General features: G+C 39.0%; 1 protein-coding gene across 6 annotated transcripts in view; it reads left to right on the forward strand.

Moving 5' to 3' along the window:
* Nucleotides 1–26,519, forward strand: part of LOC108697225 (protein Aster-B) — a 102,095-nt gene that overhangs the window by 14,400 nt on the left and 61,176 nt on the right. For 4 of the 6 annotated variants that reach the window (XM_041571267.1, XM_041571270.1, XM_041571269.1 and 1 more), the window contains exons 1-2: nucleotides 4,538–4,722; nucleotides 8,986–9,196. In XM_041571267.1, coding sequence (XP_041427201.1) covers nucleotides 4,679–4,722; nucleotides 8,986–9,196 — 255 coding nt within the window. In that variant the 5' untranslated portion in view covers nucleotides 4,538–4,678. Of the gene's footprint in view, nucleotides 1–4,537; nucleotides 4,723–8,985; nucleotides 9,197–26,519 lie in introns of those variants that run through there. The other 2 variants (XM_041571268.1, XM_041571271.1) reach the window with 1 other exon arrangement.

Here is a 26,519-nt window from a genome sequence, read left to right on the forward strand (position 1 = left end):
TTATGCAAATCTCAGTCTATACAACTGGGCTCCTGTAGGTAAATTACCAAGTGGCAAGCCTCCAGTGCATTCTTTCTCCTTGTTGAGAGGTTAGTTTCAGGATAACAGTCTTACTTAACTGTAAGATGTAAATATAATATTTAGTAGGAGGTTTGTCAAAATTCTAAAATGTAGTTGCTTCCTATACCATAACCAATAACCAATCAAAATTTAAACTGCTTTTAGTTTGTGATAGTTCAATTATCAGCCCATATTCTTCAATATGAAGAGAGGCAGAATTCTATTTGGAGGAATTGGTGAATACAATTTCAGACTTAAGGAATAAGAAGGATGTATTAACTTTATCTGACCTGCAAGACATTGTGCAATCAGAAGCCTTAAGAAACAGGGTTCTTTTTTGTGCTATGAGGTGCCTGTACTACTGCAGTGTTTTTTAAATAAGTTCCCCTTAAAGGAGAACTAAACTCCCCGCTGCACAGTCTTACTTCAGAATTCTGTCCCCTCTTGAAATAATTGCACATGCAAAGTGAGCATGTTTATTTTCTTTAAAAGAGAACTAAACCATAAAAAATGATTATCGCTAGAAATGCCATTTAACCTAAAGGTTCATTATTTTTATAGTAATAATGATCCTGGCCTTTAAAATTGTCACAGAAGTTTCCCACCTTGGATATTGTTAGGAGTGTATGTGACACGCACATGCTCAGTGGGCTGTTGAGAAGCTAAGCTTAGGGGTTGTCACCAATCATCAAGCAGAAAATTAAATTTGCCTGTTATATAAACTGATGCTACAGGGCTGATTATTAAAATCTGCTGCTTATTGTACTGTTTATACATTGCTGTGTACCATTAATCTGAATTAATTGCTAATCAGCCTTTTATTGTTACATTTTTGTTTACTATTTTTTTTCTGTGTATGTTGGTCCCTAAGCTCAGTAACTGACAGCAGCACAGAGTATGTGTAGTGAATCACCAGAAAAGCAGCTGGAGAACTACAGGGATATATTTGGAGTTACAGATATTTACTGCTAAATGGTCATGGTTGGCTTGGGTTGCCCAAAAACATATCTGCCCTACTTCTTTAGATCAGTTTAGTTTAGTAAATCAGCTGATAGGTAACACAATTATAAGCTTATTCAAACTCAGCAAATATAAAAATTGTATTTAATTGTTGTGATCCTTTGTTGTGGCTAGGAATATTGTATTTCCATTTTGTATAGCTTGGTTTGAGATATGTCTCTAAAGAACAGTCAGTTTGGTCAAGTGGACCATTTGAGTTGATCATTCAGTTTTATTCTTGCTGTTGAATCAGCTATTTGCTTGGTCAGAATGTCAGAATTATTTTTAGTGTGTTGTATTGCATATAAAATATGGTAAGTATCATTAATTTTGTTCTTAATTTTGGTTTTGTCAAACCTAAAATTTGTTGGCAACCAGAAACTCTACCAAGGGTAAATTGTTAGTTATTTTTCATTTTTTATTTTTTGTGTTCAATATCAATCCACACTTTATTTAAATATTCAACTAAATATCTGATTGCTTGCGATTGTAGTCATAGCTGTTATGTAGCAATATATAAACTGTATTAACTGTTAAGCAAATTTTCTATTTAACATTATGCATTTTATACAAAGTTTTTGTGAGCTGGAACTAAAGGTAACTTTTATAGAGTGCAAAAACAAACATGACTTTATGCATAAAACTGTAGCGTTACTGCATTACTGAGCTGTCCTAACTACCCTTTTGGTCTGCCTGTGCAAGTTCCTTATTCACCATAAAAAACTGGGACAGTTGCTAGATATATTCTGTGAAATATTATATAAAAGTAGAAATACTTAGGGGAAGATTTATCAAGGATCGAAGTGAATTCAGGCAATTTTCGAAGTTAAAAAATTCGAAATTCTAAGTAATTTTTTTAATACTTCGAACATCAAATAGGATACTACGACTTTGAATTTACTTCGACTTCGATTCAAAGTAAAAATGATTATTCGACCATTTGTACTGTCTCTTTAAAAAAACCTTGACTTCAATACTTCGCCAACTTAAACCTTCCAGAGCAATTTTCAAAGTTTTTTATAGTCGTACGATAAAATTGTTCAAATCGTATGGTTCGAAGTATGATCGTACGATCGTATTACGATCAGAAAACGATCGTGTGATGAATAGAATCCTTCGACTTCGAATTCAAATGCCGGAGGATTCTATTTGATGGTCGAATTTCGAAGTATTTTTCACTTCGAAATTCGACCCTTGATAAATCTGCCCCTTAGAATTGCATTCTTTTATAGTTATTTATACTTGTGTACATAGCATCTAGAATCTTATAGATTAAGTAGATAAGTTGAGCATCTGAGGGGTTGTTAAATGCAGCAGGTTGCATTGCTCAGGATACTGACTTGGAGAATAAAGAACAGAAAATCAGTTAGTCTCCCTTCTTCAGGAGAGGGGCCATCACCACAAACCCTCCTTGACACTGGGAACTGATTCTTAGTAGACATTTAGGGGTAACAAACGGAAACTTATTAAATATTGCTTTTTGGGGGCATGGTTTCTCTGTACATTTTTTATGGCTGCTGTGAAAGTATTTTTGTTTCATTAAGATGAAGGGATTTACTACATATTCATTTCATTTATTAATCTGATATAGTGCTGATGCACACACTTTTTTTCTCTCTCTCTTTGTTTTGTAATGCCATTCAGTGTCCACAATTGTACTCCAAGCTAATGCCTGCTGATGCTTGTGAGAGCAATATTTGTCCTGGCCACTTTCCCTGGAATCCAGCTGTTGACTGTTTATGAATGCAAAGAGCAATGTAGTTAAAATCAATGGGCAACATGAAAAAAAAACTTCATTATGGCTAATTCTAAGCAACTTTTAAATTGGTCTTCATTTTCTCTTATTTTATCGTTTTTGGATTATTTTCCTTCTTCTTCTGTATCTTTTCAGCTTTCAAATGGGGGTCATTGACCCCATCGAAAATACAAATGCTCTGTAAGGCTACAATTCTATTGCTATCGCTATTCTCTATTCAGGTCTCTCCTATTCATATCCCAGTCTCTTATTCAAATCACTTCATGGTTGCTAGGGTAATTTGGATCACAGCAACCAGATGGCTGCAAACTGGAGAGCTGCTGAATAAAAAGCTTAATAACTCAAAAACCACAATTAATAAAAAATGAAAACCAGAATATCACTCTCTACTTCATACCAAAAGTTAATTTAAAGGTGAACAGCCCCTTTAAAGCATACATTTTGTGCTTCCCTACCTGGGTTGCTACCTTGTGCTAATGCCAAAACCATGGCAGATGTGTGACAAATTAGAGGTGCCCTTGACGTGGTCTAATTAAATCTCACGCCCTATTCCTGATTATAGTTATTTAGACAAACACACAATCCAGTCTCAGAAAGTTTTGATTGACTGAACACTGAACCATATATTGCTAAATAGAAGTTACACTATTTGATCCCTGTTGATCCCATACTGTTAATTTAGTGTATAACTCCCAAGATTTGAAAAATGTAAAGAGGGAATTTTTTTTACCTTGTCCATTTTATGGTCACACCCCCTAATTACCATGTCCATTATACAAAGTTTGGCAGGTAAAGAAAGTTTGAACACATTTATGTGAGTTTTTGGACAATATTTTTGCTAATGAAGGTGAAATTGCCCTTTAAGCTGCAAGTCTAAGTTCTCCCAACAGAATTGCTTATCTTGAATAATTACAATTGTATCTTTGCTTATCTTAAATTGTTATGGATGTAACTAAGTGCAGCAGGCGCATAGTGTTCTGGGCTTTCTGCCAAAAAGCCCCTAATTTTAATTGTTTCAGAAACTTCAGAATCATAAAGAAACTCTGGACTTTTTAATAAAAATCCGGGACTGCGGGATGAGTTTTCAAAATCAGGACTGTCCCGTAGAAAATGGGACAGTTGGGAGGTATGTTATTGTTCTTCTGTACACTGCTATGTGCACAAGTAGCATTTTACACATAAAAATATACATACATACAGTACATCCTTGGGCTCCAATTTACAGTTTTCAAGAAGTGCATTTGAGCCAACTATCACTATAGTACCGAATGTAAGCATTGACCCAGCATGAGCATGAGCAATGAGGCCACACAGTGTAAGAGAACCCTTAAAGTGCATTGATCAACAAACACACACATACAAAATAAATTTACTAAATAAATGTCGAGCAGAGTTATCTTCTCTTGTGCAGTCACTGTACCTATAGGTGTCATATCATGTTCCCATAAAATGTGTTTATTGTTCTTTGTAACTGCACAATAGTAGCCCTCTGCCATGTTAGGAGAAAGAAGGGAAAATGCAGAAAAGGCATTGGTATATGATGTTGGTTAAGTGTAAAATAGAAGAGCGAGAAAAAAACATATATATTTTGAATGCAGCCTGGGATACACAGAGCAGCTGTGAGTTAGGGAGGAGGGGTGCTCTGAGTGGCTGATCCCTCCCAGTGCTAGCACTCATACAGAACTGCAGAAGGATAGGGGGAGAAACAGCAGAGAAAATAAAGGTTTCTTAACCCCACCAGAACTTCAAATGTTCTCCTCTTTCCCCATATGTTAGAGGGGCACTGAGATGGACCTGGAGGTGAGTAGCCCTCCTGCCTGCTCATTGCCTTTCCTCCCCCTGCTGCTTTCTCTGCATGAATGAATGGACCAAGCGATGCTGCTGGCTCATCCTCTCATGGCTGCCAGGTTAGTGCTTCAGCTTCTGGGTGACTGTGTTGCTCACTGAGGATGTGTCTGCCTGTGACCTTGTGAGTTTGTATACTGTATGCGTGTGCCTGTCTCTATCTCCTGGTGTGTTAATTGACATCTGCTGCTGCAGTAGTTGATGAGGACATTTTAGAGCATGTTGTAGAATCCATGCTGTGTACTGCTGCTACTGCAATGGATCATATTTGGATGCAGAGTTAAAGCAACCCGCTTTTTTTATTGTGACTTGGATGGGGCTCAAACAAAAGGCTGTCGCTTTTCCCACCCAAATACTGTATACTGTATACTCAAATTACCACTGTGTCATGCTGTTGTATCTGCAGTATTTGTGTCAGTTATATATGTGTTAGAGCATGAACATTTTACATAATGCACAGTCTGCATACATATTATTGTAATGCTGTGGGATTGCATTTATTTGTGAGCGGAGAAAATAGAAGAACTTAACATTGTTTTCAGCTACCAACTACTGTATAGATCAATCATTTCTGTGTGTTTACAAAATTTACTCAGGGTGTGTCATTTTGTGTCTCTCTTTACATTGTATATGAAAGGAAACAAGAGCACCTGATTGTATAAATGTGGCCCTATATATCATTTTATTCACAGGCACTGTTAGAAATAGGCTTTTTAACTTAAGTGAGCTCCCTAGAGAATAGCATTGAGAACAGGTGATAGAGCAAGATCTTTACTTTCTTCTTGTTCTCCTCGCCCCCTGTTATTATCATTTCTCCTGAGACAGAGACATTAAACCATCCCAGAACTTTCATGACTATAAGATAAACAGCTATAATTGGAGGACTGAGAATGTGCTGCTGCTGCTTCTGAAGGACATATTACCTTTTGATGTGATACATTTACAAAATGAAAAACATAATCTTTAATGTCTGGAGGTCACGTGGAAAATATGAATGGATCAGCATTTATCAATGTGGTTACCATCTGCAATAAACACATTGGTTCCTATCTGATTGGGGTGTGAGAATCGTTCCTGAAGATTACAGCACATGCTGTAATTCATGATAAGGCAGCTATTGGATGATTTTATTGAAAAATGGACATATTAAGCCTGGCTGTTTGTTAATAGAAGGAATATGCATCTTTATAAGTAACCTGTACTACAGAATAGAGTATCATTGATTTCTTGGAGAGAAGACACAGCTGAACATATGGTAGCTGAAAATGTGTTTTTAGTGGCCTGTATACTATAAGGGAATATTAAATGTCAGCATTACAGCAAATCATTCCTGTGGCCCTACATGGTGACAATAATGGTATCCAGCAAGTGCATGTCTTGAGTTGCACTTGGTGCAGAATGGGAGTTAAACAGGACACCTAGAAACAGATAACCTGTTATCAGCTAGGGTACCATGCTGGACTTGAAGCAAGCTGTATAGGTTTTTTTAATATATTGGCACTGCTTATTCTTTACAGCAATGGGAAACATGCATTTTTTTCTATTTTTTCTTCTCTCTTCTTTTTTTGCACTTATATTTGTTAGTTGACCCTTACTGGAATTGAAAACAAGTAAGGGCTAGATCAGTATGGACTGTCTGTTGTCACTTGGTGTATATCTGATATCCCAAGCATTCATTGTTAAACATCATGATGCCTTGAAAATTTGGAAGTCAACCATAAAAATCACAGATATCACATTGCCTGCATTCTCCAGTTGGAAAGCATATGTTTGATATAGGAGTGTAAAAAATGAGTTGACAATATGACCTGGGGCTGACTAAGGATTTTTTTGATAACCGAGTACTCATAATGGATAACCTCCCACAAGGCCAAAAGAATATTATCCCGCATTTTTTGTAAAAACCTTTATGGTTTTTTAAAAGTGTTTTTTTTTCTCCAAACAAGTACATGACTACTTACTATATCGCTGATGCAGCTTGACCAAGCCTCTAACTGGTTATTCTCTGGGGAAGATGTGGGCATGGCAACTACTTTTAGTTTGTGCCAATGAGAGGATCAATACTGCAAATCCCAGCTGACGAAAATCTTCTTACCTGATTTCCAAGTCTCTAACTGGCAATAAAATACCTATAGCCACTTGCTCAGAATGCAGCGGTCATTGCTCTTCACTGGTCATAGGGGAAATAAGCTCTATATAGCATGCTGCATACGTGACTCAGAAGACATGTAAGAAATGAAGTGTTTCTAGTCTTATCTTTCCATTAAAAGATAGCATTATTGCTACCTGTGTTATTTTTGTTATTCAAGTTTGAAATGCATGAGAGGTACTTTCAGATCTCAACCAAACTGGAGGTGTGTGATTACAGTAAAAACTAATGGATTCTGTACCTAATGTAGGCAGCTTCACAAATACTTGTTGACTGGTATTAGAAGAATGAGCGTAAGAACAACAACACCCATGGAAAGACACACAGGAGAGGTAAAGGGACAGCAAAAAGATAGAGGGTGGTTTATATCAAACCAACAGGAAGGGGGTGAAAGCTTAGAGTAAGTATATATAATGAACTGCAGTACAAGTATGAAGCTCTGAATTACCAAACATCAACATTATTTTCTTTTTCTCTGTAATAATACTTGATCCCTACTAAGATATAATTAATCCTTACTGAAGGGAAAACAATCCTATTGGGTTTAATGAATGTTTAAATGATTTGTGGGAGACTTAAGGTATGGACATCCAAATTACAGAAATGTGCATTATTTCCAGATACTGAGCATTCTGGATAACAGGTTCCATACCTGATTATAGTTAGAATGGGGACAAATATAGCAAATGTAAATGTTGCACCCAATGAAAGATCCTAGTGATCCAAAACATGCTGAAATATTACTCCTTTTTGTCCTGTGCATACCTTCTCTCTTTTTCTTGTTTCCTAAATCACCAGACCTGATAAATTAGCCCTTTTGCACTCACAGGTACACTGATATAACTGGCAACAGGTGAAAGTTCTGGATGGTCTTTATACTTCCACGGTTGAATGCTCTCCAGTTTCCTTCCCTAGCATTTAAGTGCAAGTTGAATGAGCCAAACAGTTCTTACATAAATTCTGCTTGATTTTGGTAGTGTGGGATAAGGTCTATTTAGCCTAAATTCTATTTCAGCAAATACTTTTTGCCTTAGTCAAAATCACCTAAACAGTACCGTTCAGTGTTTATTTGGTCTGTTGGGATTACAGTGTGCTCCCACTAACAGCTGTAGAACAGAAGAATAAGTAAATACAGGATAGGCCTTTAGCATCAGCTGTCCTTCCCAACTCACTTGCTAATGATAAGATCACTGTCATCTAAAAATGCTATTTTTATGCGGGACTTTCATATACAGCCTCCATTCTGACCAATACACAAGAAAAGAAGTAGGAGTAGGGTTCCAAAAAAGGGCTGATTTATGTATGTTAAATTATGCAAGTGCAGTTGCAAGTACCAGCCAATCAGTAATTATTTTTGAACTTCAACAACTTTGAAAATTAAAGAAAATATGCTGTTGGTTTACTACTGGTAACTGTGCTTGTTCAGTTTAACACCTATGTTCATAAATAATCCCTTAAGAGTATAAGACTCACTTTCACACACTGCATCTTTTTGTACCATACACAGTCCACTCTTGTATGATTTCCTCCTTACTGCATTATCAAGGCCTTTTCAGTCTGGATAGTACATTGTAAGCATAAAAATAATAAATGCATTTTTGCTGTGTTTCTTTAGTTAAATTTATCTTACCTTGCCAGTAACAAAAATTGCAGCTGTGACTTTTCTCTTATTTGGTCTAATAACACTTACATGTATCATTGTATTTGTTCCTTCAACATTAATTTTTATCATTTGACTTGCTTTTATTTTTCTGCAGTAGAGAGATTAACTGTGGCAGTCAAAGGTGTACTATCAAATAATGACTGTGTATCCTCATTTTAAGCTACAGAAAAAAGGCACGGTTGCCATAAAATTGTTTGCTATAATAAAATGTCATCCTTTTATACTGTTTACAGATTTACTGAAAACTGGATATGACACAAATAACATAGACAGGCATGCATCCATCAGTGGTTATCTGACTGCCATTATGCTGATTGTTAGGGGAAATATTTTCGTTATACTAAGGCATGGGGGATGAATAAAACACATATAATTTCATAAAATTACCCCTCTCTCTGCTGTGTGCATATGATCCATTTTACTTTAGTTATTGTTGTTTTCAGCTGTTATATATTTGACCAAGATCCTTAAAATAGAAAATATTATTCAAATATCTTTCTTCCCCCATCCTAGCACGGCAAGTAACTCAAATCGAAGTTCTCCTGCTTGCTCCCCCATTCTGCGAAAGCGCTCCCGCTCCCCAACACCCCAGCATAGTGAGGGAGAAATCATGGTGGAGAAAAGCTCGGATCACTCTTCAGACAAATCACCTCCCACACCAGAACCAGGAGTGCAGCGGAGTGGATCATCTCAGTCTGGACGAAGTGGTGGCAAAAATTCAAAGGTATGTTTGTCTGGTTTATATTGTCATCACACCACCCCAACCCCATGTAGCCAAAATAGAATATGTATGTAAGTTTTACTAATATATAGAATAAAATGAATGTGATCTTTGTTTATAATCTACATGCATGTACATTTTGCATAACTGGCAACTCTCACTTAACTGCTCGCTGTTGGCATTACCTTTATAATCTCCTTTTATGGTTGTTTTTTTGTATCACACTCTGGTGGCTTTATTCTTCCTTCATATTATTGACTACCGTTGCACATTGCATTAGAGGTCAGGTATAAAGTTTCTACAGAAAGATGCAAAGGAAGCATGCAGTGTGCACTGAAATCATATCTGATGCCGTTAAAAGTCTGGTTGGCATATATAATATGATATTTTTCTTTTCTTTTTTTGGGCTAAATTACAAATACAGTAGAACAACCATTTTACATCCACTTATTTTAAGTTTTCCCTCATTTTACATTATTGTTTTGTGATCCCACCTATATATTATGCATAATACATTTCCCTGATTTTACTTTTTCTTAGATTTTACACAATTTTTTTTCTGGTCCCCTGAAAAACGTAAAATGAGGGTTCTACTGTAGTTAAAATTTTCAGTCTATAAGTTCTTCTACACAGTTGATATTGTTTAACATGTTTGGACTGATGATTCTTAGATACTAAGAAGATACCTTGCTTATTTTCCCTCAGAGTATAGGGAGACAGAATACAAGTTAATACAAGAAAACAGATGTTAATCAAATTACTTATACAGAATGTATACTGTGCAGATGAGTGCTCAGTTCAGAGGCACATTAGTAATGAATAAATATGGAAAATGCATTTATTACTACTGATTGTGATTAAAAGAAACTTTTTCATTTTAGTATATAGTTTTACTATATATACTATAACTGATTGGTTTAAAAATACAGTAGTAAGGATCTTTTTACAATTAAAAAACAAAAAAACAAAAAAACAAAATATATATATACAGTATAATATATATATATATACACATAGTCCATGAGCGTTCAGCACACCATTAAGAAGATAATGACCCAGGTGCTACTCTCGATAGCAGTATGCAAAAAACAAAAAAGTGAGGTGCACACCAGGAACGTTTTTCAAATAGTTAAAAAAGTTAAATTTTATTTAATGCATTTAAAAAAACAGGTCAACGTTTCGGTCTGTGTCTAAGACCTTTCTCAAGACTTGAGAAAGGTCTTAGACACAGACCGAAACGTTGACCTGTTTTTTTAAATGCATTAAATAAAATTTAACTTTTTTAACTATTTGAAAAACCTTCCTGGTGTGCACCTCACTTTTTTGTTTTTTGTTTTTATATATATATATATATATATATATATATATATATATATATATACGTTTCATTCAGCATATGAGTTCTCTACCAGCCATCTCCTTTATTACATTATTTTTGGATAGTTCAGTGGCAGGATGCAATTGCAATGTATTTGCATTATCTTATGAACACGTGTTATTGTGCCACATTTACTGTATGTGCATCTTAAGCTGTACAGTATGTGATGCCATAAACAGGTCAGTCCAACATTATTATTATGGGCCTAAGTCAGCCAAGGATATATGTTAATATACTAAAGGTAACAAAACAATGTTAATTGTCACCAAAAGGCAACCTTTGTTTTTCATAAAGGGACAGTATCCACCTAAAGCCACCTTTGCTAAAATGATACCATTATATAGGACTTGTGTTGAAATTACAATCTGCTTCCCTTCACCATTATACAGTAGTCATTTGATAGTTGGCCATGTTCACTGAACTTATGTTTTCATTAAACATAATGTACCTCAACGGTACACATAGCATCCATGCAGCATTCTTGGTAGTCGAGATGATGCATATTTGATTTGTATTATTGTGCCTACAACCGACCCTAGCCCATCCCGAACCTCTGTTTATAGGCCTGCAACTGACCCGCCCATCTGTGATGCCACAAAGGCAAGGCAGGGCAGGCGGCACGCCTCTAAATAGATGTAGTCAGAACAGGAAGATGACACTGGAAGGTCTGAAAACCCGCCCCCCCCAGCCTGCACTAGTGCTCGTATTTTTCATGAAGTTACATAAAGGTTAATTCAGCAATCTCTAATGATTATTATACTTATACGGTTTTTACCTGATCAGACTCAAATATGTTCTAACATACCATAGACATATACCATAGCATAGACATTTTTACTAGGGATGCACCGAATCCACTATTTTGGATTCAGCCGAACCCCCGAATCCTTCGTGAAAGATTCGGCTGAATACCGAACCGAATCCGAACCCTGATTTGCATATGCAAATTAGGGGTGGGAAGGGGAAAATATTTTTATTACTTGTTTGGTGACAAAAAGTCACGCAATTTCCCTCTCTTCCCATATGCAAATTAGGGTTCAGATTCAGTTCGGCCGTGCAGAAGGATTCGGCCGAATCCTGCTGAAAAAGGCTGAATCCTGGCCGAATCCCGAACCGAATCCTGGATTCGGTGCATCCCTAATTTTTACTGAATACCAAGTGTTTTCTTTCTATACATGTTGTTCAAATAATAATGATAGTATTAATACTTCAAGGTTTGGAATAGAATTTCAGCACTTTTGATAAAGGATATGAGAGTCTCATATTTTAACTTCTTCATATAGTTTTTTATAAACCAATATCAATAGACAGGATATTCAAAATGAGTTTGTATTTACAGAAGTAACATAAACCCATTCATTTTCTACTTGTATCTATATCAGTTTTTGGCTAGTATTACAGTATCTCTTCACTTCATTACCATATTGTCCTAAGGTAATCAATCCTGGGGTTCTTTGCTAAATAAGGGACTAAAAAAACGGCTCTTCCAATGTAATGGAAGAATGTTTCTACACAGAAAAGGTCAATGTAATTAAAGGGATACTGTCATGGGAAAAAAAATGTTTTCAAAATGAATCAGTTAATAGTGCTGCTCCAGCAGAATTCTGCACTGAAATCCATTTCTCAAAAGACCAAACAGATTTTTTTATATTACATTTTGAAATCTGACATGGGGCTAGACATATTGTCAATATCCCAGCTGCCCCAAGTCATGTGACTTGTGCTCTGATGAACTTCAATCACTCTTTACTGCTGTACTGCAAGTTAGAGTGATATCACCCCTCCCTTTTCCCCCCCAGCAGCAAATCAAAATAACAATGGGAAGGTAACCAGATAGCAGCTCCCTAACACAATATAATAGCTGCCAGGTAGATCTAAGAACAGCACTCAATAGTAAAAACCCATGTCTCACTGAGACACATTCAGTTACATTGAGAAGGAAAAACAGGAGCCTGCCAGAAAGCATTTCTCTCCTAAAGTGCAGGCACAAGTCACATGCCAGATTTCAAAATTGAATATAAAAAAATCTGTTTGCTCTTTTTCGATGACAGGATCCGTTTAACAAGGACCGGAACTAGGGGTAGGCAGAGTAGGCACGTGCCTAGGGCGCAAAGCTGGGAGGGCGCCAGGCACGTACCTTCTCTGTCGCCTACCCCAAGTCCGGCTCCCTTCTCGACTCGGCATTTTTCGGCGCTTCTCAACGCTCCCGCGTATGCGCGCGAGCTTGAATTCGCGCATGCGCACGCGAGCTTGAATGCGCACGTGGACGCAAATTTGTGCAGGCGCCGTGACTGCCAGGCCTGCCTAGGGCGCCTGCCCAGCGTGGCCCGGCACTGCCTTTAACATTGGCAGATAGTGAATTTTTTGTTTGGGAAGGCTAATTTGCTTTATCTTGGCTACAGATCAGAAGATAGATGTTATATACAATATAATTTTAATAATTTTACTTAAAAAATGAAAGTGATAAATTATACTTTTGACACAAAGTGGATGTTTTAAGCTGAACTAAGATACAGTTTGTAAAAAACTATACAGATAGTTAACGAATTCATATAGCAACTCTGCTGTTACTGTTACAGCTTATTGCTGTAGTTTGTAGTATATGGTAAACAGTAACAAATAAAACAGGAGAAACACTTAAGATTATGACTATGAAGATAGATTGACATATACTAGATATACTTAGATTATGTTGCATTAAATTCCTGAGGTTCTGCTGCCACAAGAGAATGCACACATAGGCACACATTCATATATATATATATATATATATATATATATATATATATATATACTGTATATAGTACATCCTTATGCATAAACACAATTATACATCACTATACAAACACACACAAGTACTACTAAACTGTAGCAGAACAAATAATGGTTAATTGGGCACAATTAACAATGGTTATTGGGCACAATACAATAAATCTAATTATAAAGACCTTACAGCCCAGAAGAATACTACACAGAATACTATAAAAAATCCAATCCAATCAAAGTTTACTTGTCCTGTTTGGGCATCAGCCAATCGAGTGTATCTTTCCCCAGATCTGTCCCCACCCCATTTCACTGTCCCTTGCAATGTCTTACAAGCTTTTGCAATATCCTTAAGTTAGTTAGCATTGTTATACAAATAAACAAAGAAATATCTCTGCTGTGAACTGAAATTTTGTCTCATGGTAAAGACAGATTGTGTTTGTACTAAAATAGATTTCAGTGTTCTACACTCTCTTGATATTCATTTGACAGTATATACACCATTAAAGTGTTATATGAGTTTTCTCACACAACTAAAAAAAGTGAAAAGAGAGAAACCAATGTTTTTATGGTATTATGTAGTCGGGCTAATATTAAACAAATCTTATTTGCAGGCAGGATATTCAGAATTTATTTTTAGATCAACAGTACAAGTTTTAAGCATGACATGTTGATGCTTTAGCCTCTTAGTGATTTTGACAGTTCTAACATGGCTAAAGACAGAACCACCTGTGCTTTTATGAGGATATATTTATTAGGAATATAATGTGTTCTTATTAGATGACTGTGTAAAAAAACACATTGTACATGTTTTAAAATAATTGTAAGTTTATGGCTAGTGATGGTCTGGTCTTGAGGTCTAAAAAAATTCCCGGGTTATTCACAAGATAGGGTCTGTAGCTTTGAGCTTAAGTTGAATTTGTTGAAACATATACATTTACTTATTAGATGCAACAAGTCAGATGTTTGTCTTAACATATTTATTTTTACCTTTCTGTTCAAATGTAATTTTACCTTTCTGTGCTCTGCAGTAGACACCACAAGACTTGATATAAATATATATATATACATATACATATATATATATATGAAAAAACTGGAAGCATGCAGGTTTATTAACATTTGAATTTATGATACTCGAGTATAAGCCGACCCGAGTATAAGCCGAGGTACCTAATTTTACCTACGAAAACTGGGAAAACTTATTGACTCTAGTATAAGCCTAGACACAACTACAGCCCTGTCTCCCAGCATCGCACATTCCGCCAAAAGCGACCCCCCAGCGATCAACCGGATTACTGTGTGCATTGTCCCACTGTCCCACTACCATGTGCAGAGGGTGCTGTGTGATATTGCCATCACTGTTAATCTTTCGTATAACCAACAGAGGGCGCTGTGTGATATTGCCATCACTGTTAATCCTTCATATAACCAACAGAGGGTGCTGTGTGATATTGCAGTCACTGTTATTCTTTGATATAACCAACAGAGGGCGCTGTGTGATATTGCAGTAACTGTTATTCTTTCATATAACCAACAGAGGGCGCTGTGTGATATTATATGTAGGGGATTTAGTGGGCGAGAGAGCCATTCCACACACATAGGGTAAAAAATCACTGTCCAGCTTTATTGAAAAAAATTAAAACAACAAACAGACATCCTTGGCAGATGTACTCCTACCCTATGACATGTTAGATCACCTGACGCGTTTCATGCCCCCTTCTGGCACTTCATCAGAGGTAAGGTCACAGGATATCCTGTGCCTTATATACCTGTGTTCATTAAAAAAAATCTCAGATATAAAAAAAAGCAAACAAAAGAATGTATGTTTTGTTTGTTACAAGTCATATAAGTCACAGCCAATATTATCATAATGTAATATAAAAGACATATTGGTTTTACACTTCCTTAACAGCGATGTAATTCACTCCTAAATCATCACATATGCACATTTTTGGGTTGTTATACACACATTTCTCTTTCGCTGTGTGATATTGCAATCACTGTTAATCTTTCATATAACCAACAGAGGGCACTGTGTGATATTGCAGTCACTGTTATTCTTTCATATAACCAACAGATGGCGCTGTGTAATATTGCAGTCACTGTTATTCTTTCATATAACCAACAGAGGGCGCACTGTTATTCTTTCATATAACCAACAGAGGGTGCTGTGTGACATTGCAGTCACTGTTATTCATTCATATAACCAACAGATGGCGCTGTGTGATTTTGCAGTCACTGTTATTCTTTCATATAACCAACAGAGGGTGCTGTGTGATATTGCAGTCTCTCCCCAAGTGAACTGTTGGCATAGGAATGATTAAAAGTGACTGCAATCTCAGCTACTGCCCGCTGACCCGAGTATAAGCCGAGGTAGACATTTTCATCACATTTTGGATGCTGAAAAACTCGGCTTATACTCGAGTATATACGGTATATATTATAATATAGTATATATAGTATAACCATCGTCATCATATATATATAATTGTTTGGTGGGCAATGCAGCAACAAAACCTGGATGGTAATTCAAATAAAATAAACAGGGACAAGAGAATAAACTTTTTATTTGCACTTACAAATGTCAACAACCACTTTTTCCTTTGAGAAGAGAATCTCATTTTAAAAATGTTAATAGTTAGTTAGTGCTGAAATGGGCTCTGTTCTCTCTCTCTTTGTCTTTGTCTCTGTCTCTGTCTCTCTCTATATATGCATATGTATATATATATATAGAGAGAGAGAGAGAGAGAGAGAGAGAGAGAGAGAGAGAGAGAGAGAGAGTGTAATGGAAATGGAGGAACTTACCCCACGGGACATCCAAGATGGCGACCTCCTGCTCCACCATGCGGTTCTTCCTGGTCGCAGTGGGACTGCGTCAGAAACGCGTCGCCCCAGGATTGGTCGCCGGCGACGGAATGGACGCCGGCGTCGGAATGTGCGTCGGCGTCAGGACACTAACGTGAGGACGCCGGCGTCGGCGTCATGACGTCAGCGCGTCAAGTTTTGGCGCCAAACTATGGACTATTTAAATCTATTTGCCCATCCTGTCATTGCCCAATTATAGGTCTATCTTGTATAGTTCCTGGGTGCGATTTCTTGCTATTTGGATTCTCCGTGTATTGACTTATTGCCTGTTTAACGATTCTGATTCTTTGCTGCCTGTACCGACCAATTTGCCTGCTTTTGACCATTCTTCTGATAAACCCTCTTGTACTGCGAACTTGGTGATTTGTCTCCTCCTTGGTCCACACTACAACAGAGCCTTCAGGCCCTGACAGAGAGAGAGAGAGAGAGAGAGAGAGAGAGAGAGAGAGAGAGAGAGAGAGAGAGAGAGAGAGAGAGAGAGAGAGAGAGACTTTTAGGCTACTGAGAAGCAGTTGTAAAATATTGTTAAGTTCTAATATCTCAAAAAGTGATGGATAAGAGATATTATTTTCTGCACTGTATTAGAACAACCATTATATTGTTGTTGTTTTTTATGCCATGCTTGTGATCTTTCGCTATTCATAAACAACACCTCCCATCATCTTCAGGGAGCGGCAATTGTGCTATATCTGGGTAGCAATACATCATAGTATGTTGTGACTGTACCATTTAAAGGGTTAAATCGTACAAGCAACAGAGTGATGGTATTAGTCAGGTATTAGTCAGGTTACTTTGGATTAAGTATAATAAAGTAGGCATTTACTGAATGGGCTATGCTTTAATGAAGGGATAATTGACAGGCCCCATATGGAAGCTTATTTGCTGTGTTAAATGTATTTGCTAGATTTTTCTTTTGATTTACGATAATTCTTGTGAAAAGTTTGAGCCAGGTTAACAAGTAGCTTGTATTTCTGCTGACATACAACCTACTGAACCTTGGAATTGGTGGTGTTGTGCAGACATTTTCAGAATTACTTTTTGCAACTTAATTGTTTTGAAACAAGGAACAAGACTGATTCACTGTAGTTTGGAGAACAAGCACAAATGATTTTAGCCTACTTACACTGATATGATCAAATACACCATGTAGGTTGTTCAGATGGCATAGGATTATAAGATCTAGAAAGAGCTGTGCTGAGCAATTGTTGGCAAGTGGTATTATCCTGGGTAGCTGATTAAACACGAATCTTAGACAAAGCCCAGTTTGGTATGAATAGCACATGACACAATTTTACCATCAACTGAATGGAATCAAAAAGAAAAAGTTAGAAGAAGACCCTGAACAGGATATGATAAAATCAAATTCGTAATATAAATACTCTATGACGGTAAAAGCCATCTTCCATAGAGTTGATTTAAAATAATTAACTTGTTTAAAAAGTTATCACATTTGTGCATGCAAATTAAAAAAATGTTTATATATAATACTAAAACAGCATGCTGGATTTATTTAATGTGTAGTAGAGTTAAGGTATAGTGATCCAAAATACAGAAAGATCCCTTATCTATTTTTATTTGCATAAAAATAGAACTGATAATAGCCATATATCCTCTGAGTGTGCCAGTCCAAATATAGATCATAAATAAGAATACAAAGAGTATTGGAAAGTTCAATGGGCAATATATATATGGGATTACCTAACGATGCGGCATGTGTATATGTATATATATATATATATTTATTTATGTATATATATATATATATATATATACACCACTCTGTGCACACCATATACTACATCTATATTTGGGTGTCACAGCAAAAAAAAAAACACATAAAAAAAGAACAAAGCTACTGCACTCTCAGGATTTGAAAAATAGCAAAAAGGATTTATTTAAGCAGAAAATACATGCAGAATACTCAACGTTTTCGGCCTGCATATATTTTCTGTTTAAATAAATCTTTTTTTCTTTTTTCAAATCCTGAAAGTGCAGCAGTTTTGTTCATTTTTATATATACTGTATATATATATATATATATATATATATATATATACACACACATACATATATATATATATTTAATGGGAAAGTCAATGTTTCAGTCTACATCTTAGACCTTTGCTAAGATATCCATACTCCAAAACCAAACCGTATATACCCCCGGTGCAATTTCTGGCACTAAACTGCATGTCAAAAAATAGGATTAACATAGATAAGGAGACTTAAACCCTGAAAAAGATACAATGCCCAGAGACACAATGCAAAGTGAACTATTGTAACAAGATAAAATAAAGCAGCAATGTATGCCCATAAACAAAAACAAACAAAATATGATCCTTTCCCCAACAGGTTGCCATAGCACCACCCGGGGTTGCGATGGTGACGTGGTGAAGTGGCTGGTTATTGTAACAGACCCTTAATATCACACTAGTCTGGCCCCACAGCCAAACATATAACCCAATAGTACGCTAGCATTAAACGATTTTGACCTGTCATGACTTAAAGGAAAATTCAACCCCTTTGGCGCTAAATCAAAGTTTCAGATTTCTTTTTTGGAAACTTTGTGACTTTCGAGCGCATGAGCAGTAGATCCTTACCGATAAATCCCTCTACTGCGCATGTGCCACCAAATTCTGGCGAATACAGGAAGAAGAGCGCACGGGCGAACATGGCTGCCGTAAACTCACCAGGGCAAAACTGGGGAGGAGGGATTTTAGCGCCAAAGGGGTTGAATCCTCCTTTAAGGTGAGAAACTACTGTTTGCCAAGTCTGGGCTACCTTGATAGGGTACCAGAGGGGGCCCAATCAGTGGGACCTGTTGGTGATCACAGGTCTTAAGCCTAAATCTAACACTGTGCTGCATCATTCTGCTTGATATTGTTGACCTACATCGTAGCTGCATTGGAGAGTGCTGTAATTTCTGTTTGTGCAAATAAAAACAGTGATTGTCTGTATAATTCAAAATAGGTTAACACCTTTCTACTTAAAACTAAATGTTTTCAGTTTCTGAATGATACTGAGAACTTACCCACATGTTCTTGAGACCACTAGTAAAATAACAGAAATATTAATGTCAGTAGTTTTCACAGTTTGATAGCAGATATACATAGGAATATCCAACTTAACTATGAGCATTAATGTGCAGGATAGGTTTCCTTAGATTGCATCTCCACTGGAACAAGTACCAATGATCGATCTTTGTAAAGCACTTTATAAGCCTCTGTGCCCATATTTCTGCTATATAATGCTTATTGTGCTTTGCAAAAAAAAAAACCCAACAAAGCATGGAAACTGTATTTTTTTTAACTCAGTACATAAAGATCTGCATATGGAATGAAATGGGCTCCAAGGCCTGTATGTAGAGAGGGGTTTAGATTCTGGAGCTGCTTCTTTCTGCTTAATTTTGGAAATATGTAAAGCAAATTGCATTTTTTTCCCATGCTAGAGATTGATGCTCGACATGGTATAAAGTATATGGAGTGTTTCTGTGGTATGTGTTTGCCATGCCTGTGTAAAGGTAAAAAGTTTTTGACATCCTCTGCATCTCTATGCAAGGACTATATGGCAACACATGAGTCAATTTAGGTCATGTTTCCCAATGGGGTCTGTACCAATGGGAGTAGAGATAAATGCTGAACAAAATTAAAATAAGAGAGACAATTTTTATTACAAACAGTGTTTTTCTCTCTGTTCAAAAAAGGCACAGAGAGAGCCAGTGGGAAACATGAGATCAATTAAATCATATTTTACTATATATTGCATAGAATAACCTAGGATGCAAATGTTTTTTAACCCAAACAGATCCTGACCAAATGTGTGTAAAACCTTAAAGGACTCTTGAAAAAAAGTCTGGGTGTCAGCACCAGATTATGGGTGAATTGGAATGCTTCAAATACATTTTTTTTATTTCAGGACAAAGCCTGCTACAGTATATTGGTAGAAGTATGTGAATATTCAGGACATATCATTTGCATCTAAAGCTATGTGAGTTGTACAAGCCGGACAGGATTTATAGTGGATGGCAGATATGTATCTCCGGTTTTTAGGTTCTGAGCCATCCATTTAAGAATGTTCCCTTTAAGAAACACTAGAGATTTAAGCAGCCAGAAGGTGGGCTGGACAGCCAAGGGGTGTTTAAGGGAGTCAGCAGCAGGTGTGCAGTGTGCGAGAGAAGGAGCTGCACAGGAGGGCTGGGCTGTATTGTTGGGATGGCTGGACTTTCAGAGACCTGGGGGGATTGATAGCCAGGGGGATATTTTCCTGGTGTTTTCCCCACAGACCAAGACTGGATAGTACCTTGGGGTTCTGAAAACTTAAAAACGCTGAAGTAAGCTATTTTGTTTATTGCTGGACTTTATGTTGCTGAATGAAGCTGTTTTCTTTCTGTTACATTTTGACTGCTGCTGGAAGCTCTTTGTGTTCAAAATAAACAGACTGTTTTTCTTTTCACCTTGGAGTGGCCTGCATTTATGCTAACAATCCCGCTGTGATCCCCCCAAACTTCACAACTGGTGGAGGATGCGGGCAGGCACTACCAAAGAAAATGTTTTTTTTCCCTCTGAAAACTGACATTTAAAGACACAGTAACCTATTTTTGCTAACGATGGAGGAACTGTTGTAGCAAATGTCTCGTGCTACAGTTCAACAGGCTACATATGCCCAGCAAAAGAGCCTGGAGGCTCAAGTATTGGCTTTGCGAGAGTCTGTAAATTTACAAGTAACTGCCTTACCACCAGCACTCCACAGATGCTCAGTTATTGGCGTTGTGAGAGTCTGCTACTTCACAGGCAACTGCCTTACAAGAGGCTACAATTACTTAAGCCAAGGTGTTGGCTGAGGCTGTCCAGCAGTTTGCTCCAGGACGGGGGTGCCTTGTCATGGCCCAGGGGAACCCGGTAACCACCTGGGCAAGTCATTTTCTCACAGATGATGTGGAGGCCTTTCACGTTTGAGAGGACGGCAGAGTGAGAAGGGTGGCCTGAAATAAATGGGCCAGCCTAATAGCTCCATTTCTGTCTGGTGATCCACAAAAGGCATATTACGATCTTAACCCTGATGACGCCATGAATTATGATTGGCTAAAAGCAGAGATCCTGGCCTGCCTAGGGGTAACCACTGCAGTAAGAGTTCAGAGGGTACACAGCTGGAAATATCAAACTAAACTACCGCCTAGATCACAGGTGCATGACCTTATCCATTTGGTTACCAAGTGGCTGCAACCCGAGGATCTGAATGGACCCCAAATTGTGGAGCGAGTTGTGACAGATTGTTATCTTCGGTCCCTCCCTGTTGACCTGCAGCGTTGGGTGAATTATGGGGACCCCAAAACCGCGGATCAGCTGGTCGAAATGGTTGAGAGGTACACAGCTACCAAGGAACTACTGGCTCCCACCGGTCAGCGACCATTCACCAGCTCACGTCCGGAGAAATCTACGCCAGCCCGGAAAAGTTCCCCGCAGAGTCCTAGGCTCAGTGTGAAAGAAAGTGGAGACGTGTCATCCCCTGCCCAACAAGGGGTACCCGCAGATACCTCTTTACCCCGGAAGGGGGGGAACGTGCAATGTTGGAGGTGTCAAGCCTGGGGCCACACTAGAGCACAATGCCCATTGAAGGAGGAGCCCATGGAGTGTGGGGCTCTCCAGCAACTGTCCTGTTATGCCCACAAAGTTTGCACTGCATGCCCTGACTCAGTTGAGGGGCAGTTCGAGTGTACTGTCTACATTAATCAGGTTCCAGTCAAGGCTCTCCTGGATTCGGGGAGCATGGTGACCCTGGTATTGGACAGTGTTATTGGCGAATTTGAACCAGTGTCCAAGTCACTCCGGGTAATTTGCATCCACGCAGATACCCAGTCTTACCCCCTAGTCCCAGTGACCATCACTGTTGATGGGGATCCGTGGTGCATGAGGTGGCAGTGGTGAGTAAACTGCTACACCCCATTATTGTGGGATGTGACTTTACAAAGTTCTGGGAATTATGGGACAGTATGGAGGAGAAAACCACTGACTTGAGGGTGGGTTCCCAAAACCCAAGGGGTGCTGAAAATGATGTAATGCATGAATGTAAAAATGATATTGTGTCACAGCCCCAAACTCTGGAAAAGGGTAATAAGGTAATTGAGGATCCTGGAAAGAGGACCGAGCCGTCCTCTGGGGGGCGGGGGTTCTTCCCGTTACAGGTAATGCTTGGGGAGGATGATGAGGATGATTTATTAAGCCCCGTATCTCCTGATCTAGATGTGTCAAGGGGAGCCTTTAGCACTGCCGAGATGCAGGATCCTACCTTAGTTAATGCCCGAGAACAAGTGGTGGTGATAAATGGGGTTTCCCAAGAACCAGGTGCAGAGAAGCTTTGGCCGCACTTCGCTGTAAATGGCGATCTACTCTATAGAGTCACCAAGGTTCGTGAGGAGGTGGTGGAACAACTGTTAGTTCCAAAGCCATACAGATGAATGGTACTTGACCTGGCGCATGATGATGCACTGGGTGGACACTTGGGGGCAGAGAAGACCAAAGCAAGAATTACAGACCATTTTTTTTGGCCAGGTTTAAAGTCTGAAGTAAAAACCTACTGTGCGTCCTGTCCTACCTGCCAGTTAACGGCTCCGGCTTTTCATTTTCCCAGCCCCTTGGTGCCCTTACCCATTATTGAGGTACCATTTGAACGTATAGCAATGGACTTGGTAGGTCCCCTGGTAAAATCTGCCCGAGGGCATCAGTATATTTTGGTAATCCTTGATTACATCACCCGATACCCGGAAGCCATTCCCTTAAGGAATGCCACATCTAAAGCCATTGCCCGGGAGCTGTTTCTGATGTTTTCAAGGACAGGGTTTCCCAAGGAGATACTCACTGACCAAGGTACCCCATTCATGTCAAAGGTTATGTCAGGTGTGTGCAAATTGTTCCAGATAAAGCAATTACGTACGTCTGTCTACCATCCTCAGACAGACGGCTTAGTGGAACAGTTTAATAAGACCTTAGAAACCATGCTTAAGCGGGTGGTACAAAAAGACGGTAAGGATTGGGATCGTCTATTATCTGCTCTTTTATTTGCAATTCAGGAGGGGCCTCAGGCATCCACAGGTTTCTTCCCCTTTGAGTTAGTGTACGGGTACAGGCCCAGGGGACTGCTTGATATTGTCAAGGAGGCTTGGGAGAGTGAAGCTACTCCCCACAAAAGTGTTTTGGAGCATATCTCTCAAACGAGGGAAAGGATTGCAGGAGTGATGCCATTGGTTAAGGAACACTTGCAAAGAGCCCAAGAGGCTCAGTGCTGGGTATACAACCGGTACGCTAAGGTGAGGCAATTTCAAGTGGGAGATAGAGTGGCAGCGTTGATCCCCACTGCAGAGAGCAAATTCTTGGCCAGATGGCAGGGCCCATTTGAAATTGTAGAAAAAGTGGGCGAGGTGAACTATAAGGTTCACCAACCTGGTAAGAGAAAGCCCTACCAAATCTATCACATGAATTTGTTAAAGCCTTGGAAGGATAGAGAACAAGTTTCGGCACTGGCTAGTGGGAAACTTGAGTCTCAGGTTGGTGCTGACAGTGTCCTGGTAGCTACAGCATTGTCAAAAGCCCAGACCCAGCAAGTAAGGGAGTTTCTGCAGAGAAACAAAGATATTTTTTCTGATTTGCCGGGGATCGCTAATGTCAAAGAGCATGAAGTAATTAGAGAGCTGGGAGTAAAGGTGTGTCTTAAACCTTACCGCATTCCAGAAGCTCGCCGGAAGGCTGTCTCAGAGGAGGTCAAAAAATGCTGGAGTTAGGGGTTATTGAAGAGTCACAGAGTGAATAGTCAAGTCCCATTGTGTTGGTACTCAAGCCCAACGGTACTCTGCGATTCTGCAATGATTTCAGAAAACTCAATGAAATTTCCAAATTTGATGCCTATCCTATGCCCCGAGTAGACGAACTTATAGAGAGGTTAGGTCCTGCCCATTATATTACCACTTTGGACCTGACCAAGGGGTACTGGCAAATACCCCTAACCCAGACGGCAAAAGAGAAAACTGCATTCTCCACTCCAGATGGCCATTTTCAATATAAAAGAATGCCCTTTGGTTTACAAACTGCCCCAGCAACGTTTCAAAGGGCAATGGACAAACTTTTGAGGTCCCATCAGAGGTACACATCCGTTTACCTGGATGACATTGTCATCTTTAGTAGGGACTGGTAGTCCCATTTGCCTAAAGTCCAGGCAGTTCTTCACTCTCTGAGACAGGGTGGGTTCACGGTGAATCCTGAAAAGTGTGCCATAGGGATGGAAGAGGCAAAATACATTGGGTACATTGTAGGTAGAGGGCTAGTAAAACCCCAGCTAAATAAGGTAGATGCTGTCCAGAACTGGAACCACCCTAAAACAAAGAAACAGGTATGAGCATTCCTGGGAATGATTGGGTACTACCATAGGTTTGTCCCCAACTTTGCCACAGTAGCAACCCCATTGACTGACCTGACCAAAGGTCGGAAGTCAGTCATAGTTGAGTGGAACATGGATGCTGAAAAGGCATTCTTCGAACTCAAGTCCGCTCTTTGTCACCACCCCATCTTGGTGGCACCAGATTTCTCAAAGGAATTTATTGTACAGACGGATGCTTCAGACGTAGGTCTGGGAGCTGTCCTATCACAGGTCATTAATGGGGAAGAGCATCCTGTAGTGTTTCTCAGTAGAAAGCTGACTGCAGCAGAGAAAAACTATGCAATAGTTGAGCGAGAATGCCTAGCCATTAAGTGGGCCTTGGACTGCCTCCGTTATTACCTTTTAGGTAGGAGATTCTGTCTGATCTCTGATCATGCCCCACTCACCTGGATGAAGCAGAAAAAAGGGGCAAACGCCAGGGTAACCCGATGGTTCCTGGCACTCCAGGAGTTCAAATATACTGTAGAGCACAGACCCGGGAAACAGCATATGAATGCGGATGCTCTGTACCGAGTCCATTGTATAGGCTCTACTAGTGCCTCCACCTCCCCTGGGTTGAGGCAGAGAGGGGGGGGATATGTACAAGCTGGACAGGATTTATAGTGGATGGCAGATATGTATCCACGGTTTTTAGGCTCTGAGCCATCCATTTAAGAATGTTCCCTTTAAGAAACACCAGAGGGTTAAGCAGCCAGAAGGTGTGCTGGACAGCCAAGGGGTGTTTAAGGGAGTCAGCAGCAGGTGTGCAGTGTGTGAGAGAAGGAGCTGCATTGGAGGGCTGGGCTGTATTGTTGGGATGGCTGGACTTTCAGAGACCTGGGGGGACTGATAGCCAGTGGGATATTTTCCTGGTGTTTTCCCCACAGACCAAGCCTGGATAGTACCTTGGGGTACTGAAAACTTAAAAACGCTGAAGTAAGCTATTTTGTTTATTGCTGGACTTTATGTTGTTGAATGAAGCTGTTTTCTTTCTGTTACATTTTGACTGCTGCTGGAAGCTCTTTGTGTTCAAAATAAACGGACTGTTTTTCTTTTCACCTTGGAGTGGACTGCATTTATGCTAACAATCCTGCTGTGATCCCCCAAACTTCACAGAGTGAAAAAGCATTCCTGGAATTAGCATTATATGTCTTCGCCACAATTCAGTAAACACTAGTTAAAATGTTCTCATCACTGTTTAACGCAGAATTATAGCCTAATACCACTTAACAGTTCTTGTGTTTTATGTGCGAAGAAGCTAGTGTCAGTTGTCAAACTTGACATTATATCCAGTGTAACTGAATACTTGTGACATTGTCATTTCAGAAGCCTAACCACATGTGGCTTCAAGGTCACATAATAAATCTACTATTAATCACATTGTATGAAAGATCTATCATGGCATCATCTAATCTAGTTTCGGTTGTACAGCCTGGTCTATTTGTGCTAATTACAGGGCAGTACTAAATATCATATGTACAGTTTGTAAGGAATAAAGATAAACTTTGAGAAACTTTGTTCTAATGGGTAGCTGAATTAAACCTGTGGTTTATACATTTTATACTGCCTTCCCATTTTTGAAGTGAGAAGAAACTTTTTTTGAGACACATGAACTGTAAGGTTACTTGGGGAAATCCCTGGTGGTCCAGTGGTGGCTCTCCTGTGTGTGTCATATGTGCCTCTGCACTTCCAGGTTTTTAACGTGTGCAACGCGTTCCATTGCGAAATTCAAATATTTAAAGGGCCAACTGTTACTGTGTCATTGCCCAATGTAGGTCTATTAACTTACTTCCTGGGTGTGATTCTTGTGTATTCTGATAAGTTCTTGACCCTGCCTGATCCTGTCCAACCCTTGTAAGCTGCCTGTCCTGACTCCTGTATGTATCTCGCCATTCTATTGGTCTCTGTTTT

Source organism: Xenopus laevis, chromosome 7S, assembly GCF_017654675.1.
Source record: "Xenopus laevis strain J_2021 chromosome 7S, Xenopus_laevis_v10.1, whole genome shotgun sequence".
Classification (NCBI taxonomy): domain Eukaryota; kingdom Metazoa; phylum Chordata; class Amphibia; order Anura; family Pipidae; genus Xenopus; species Xenopus laevis.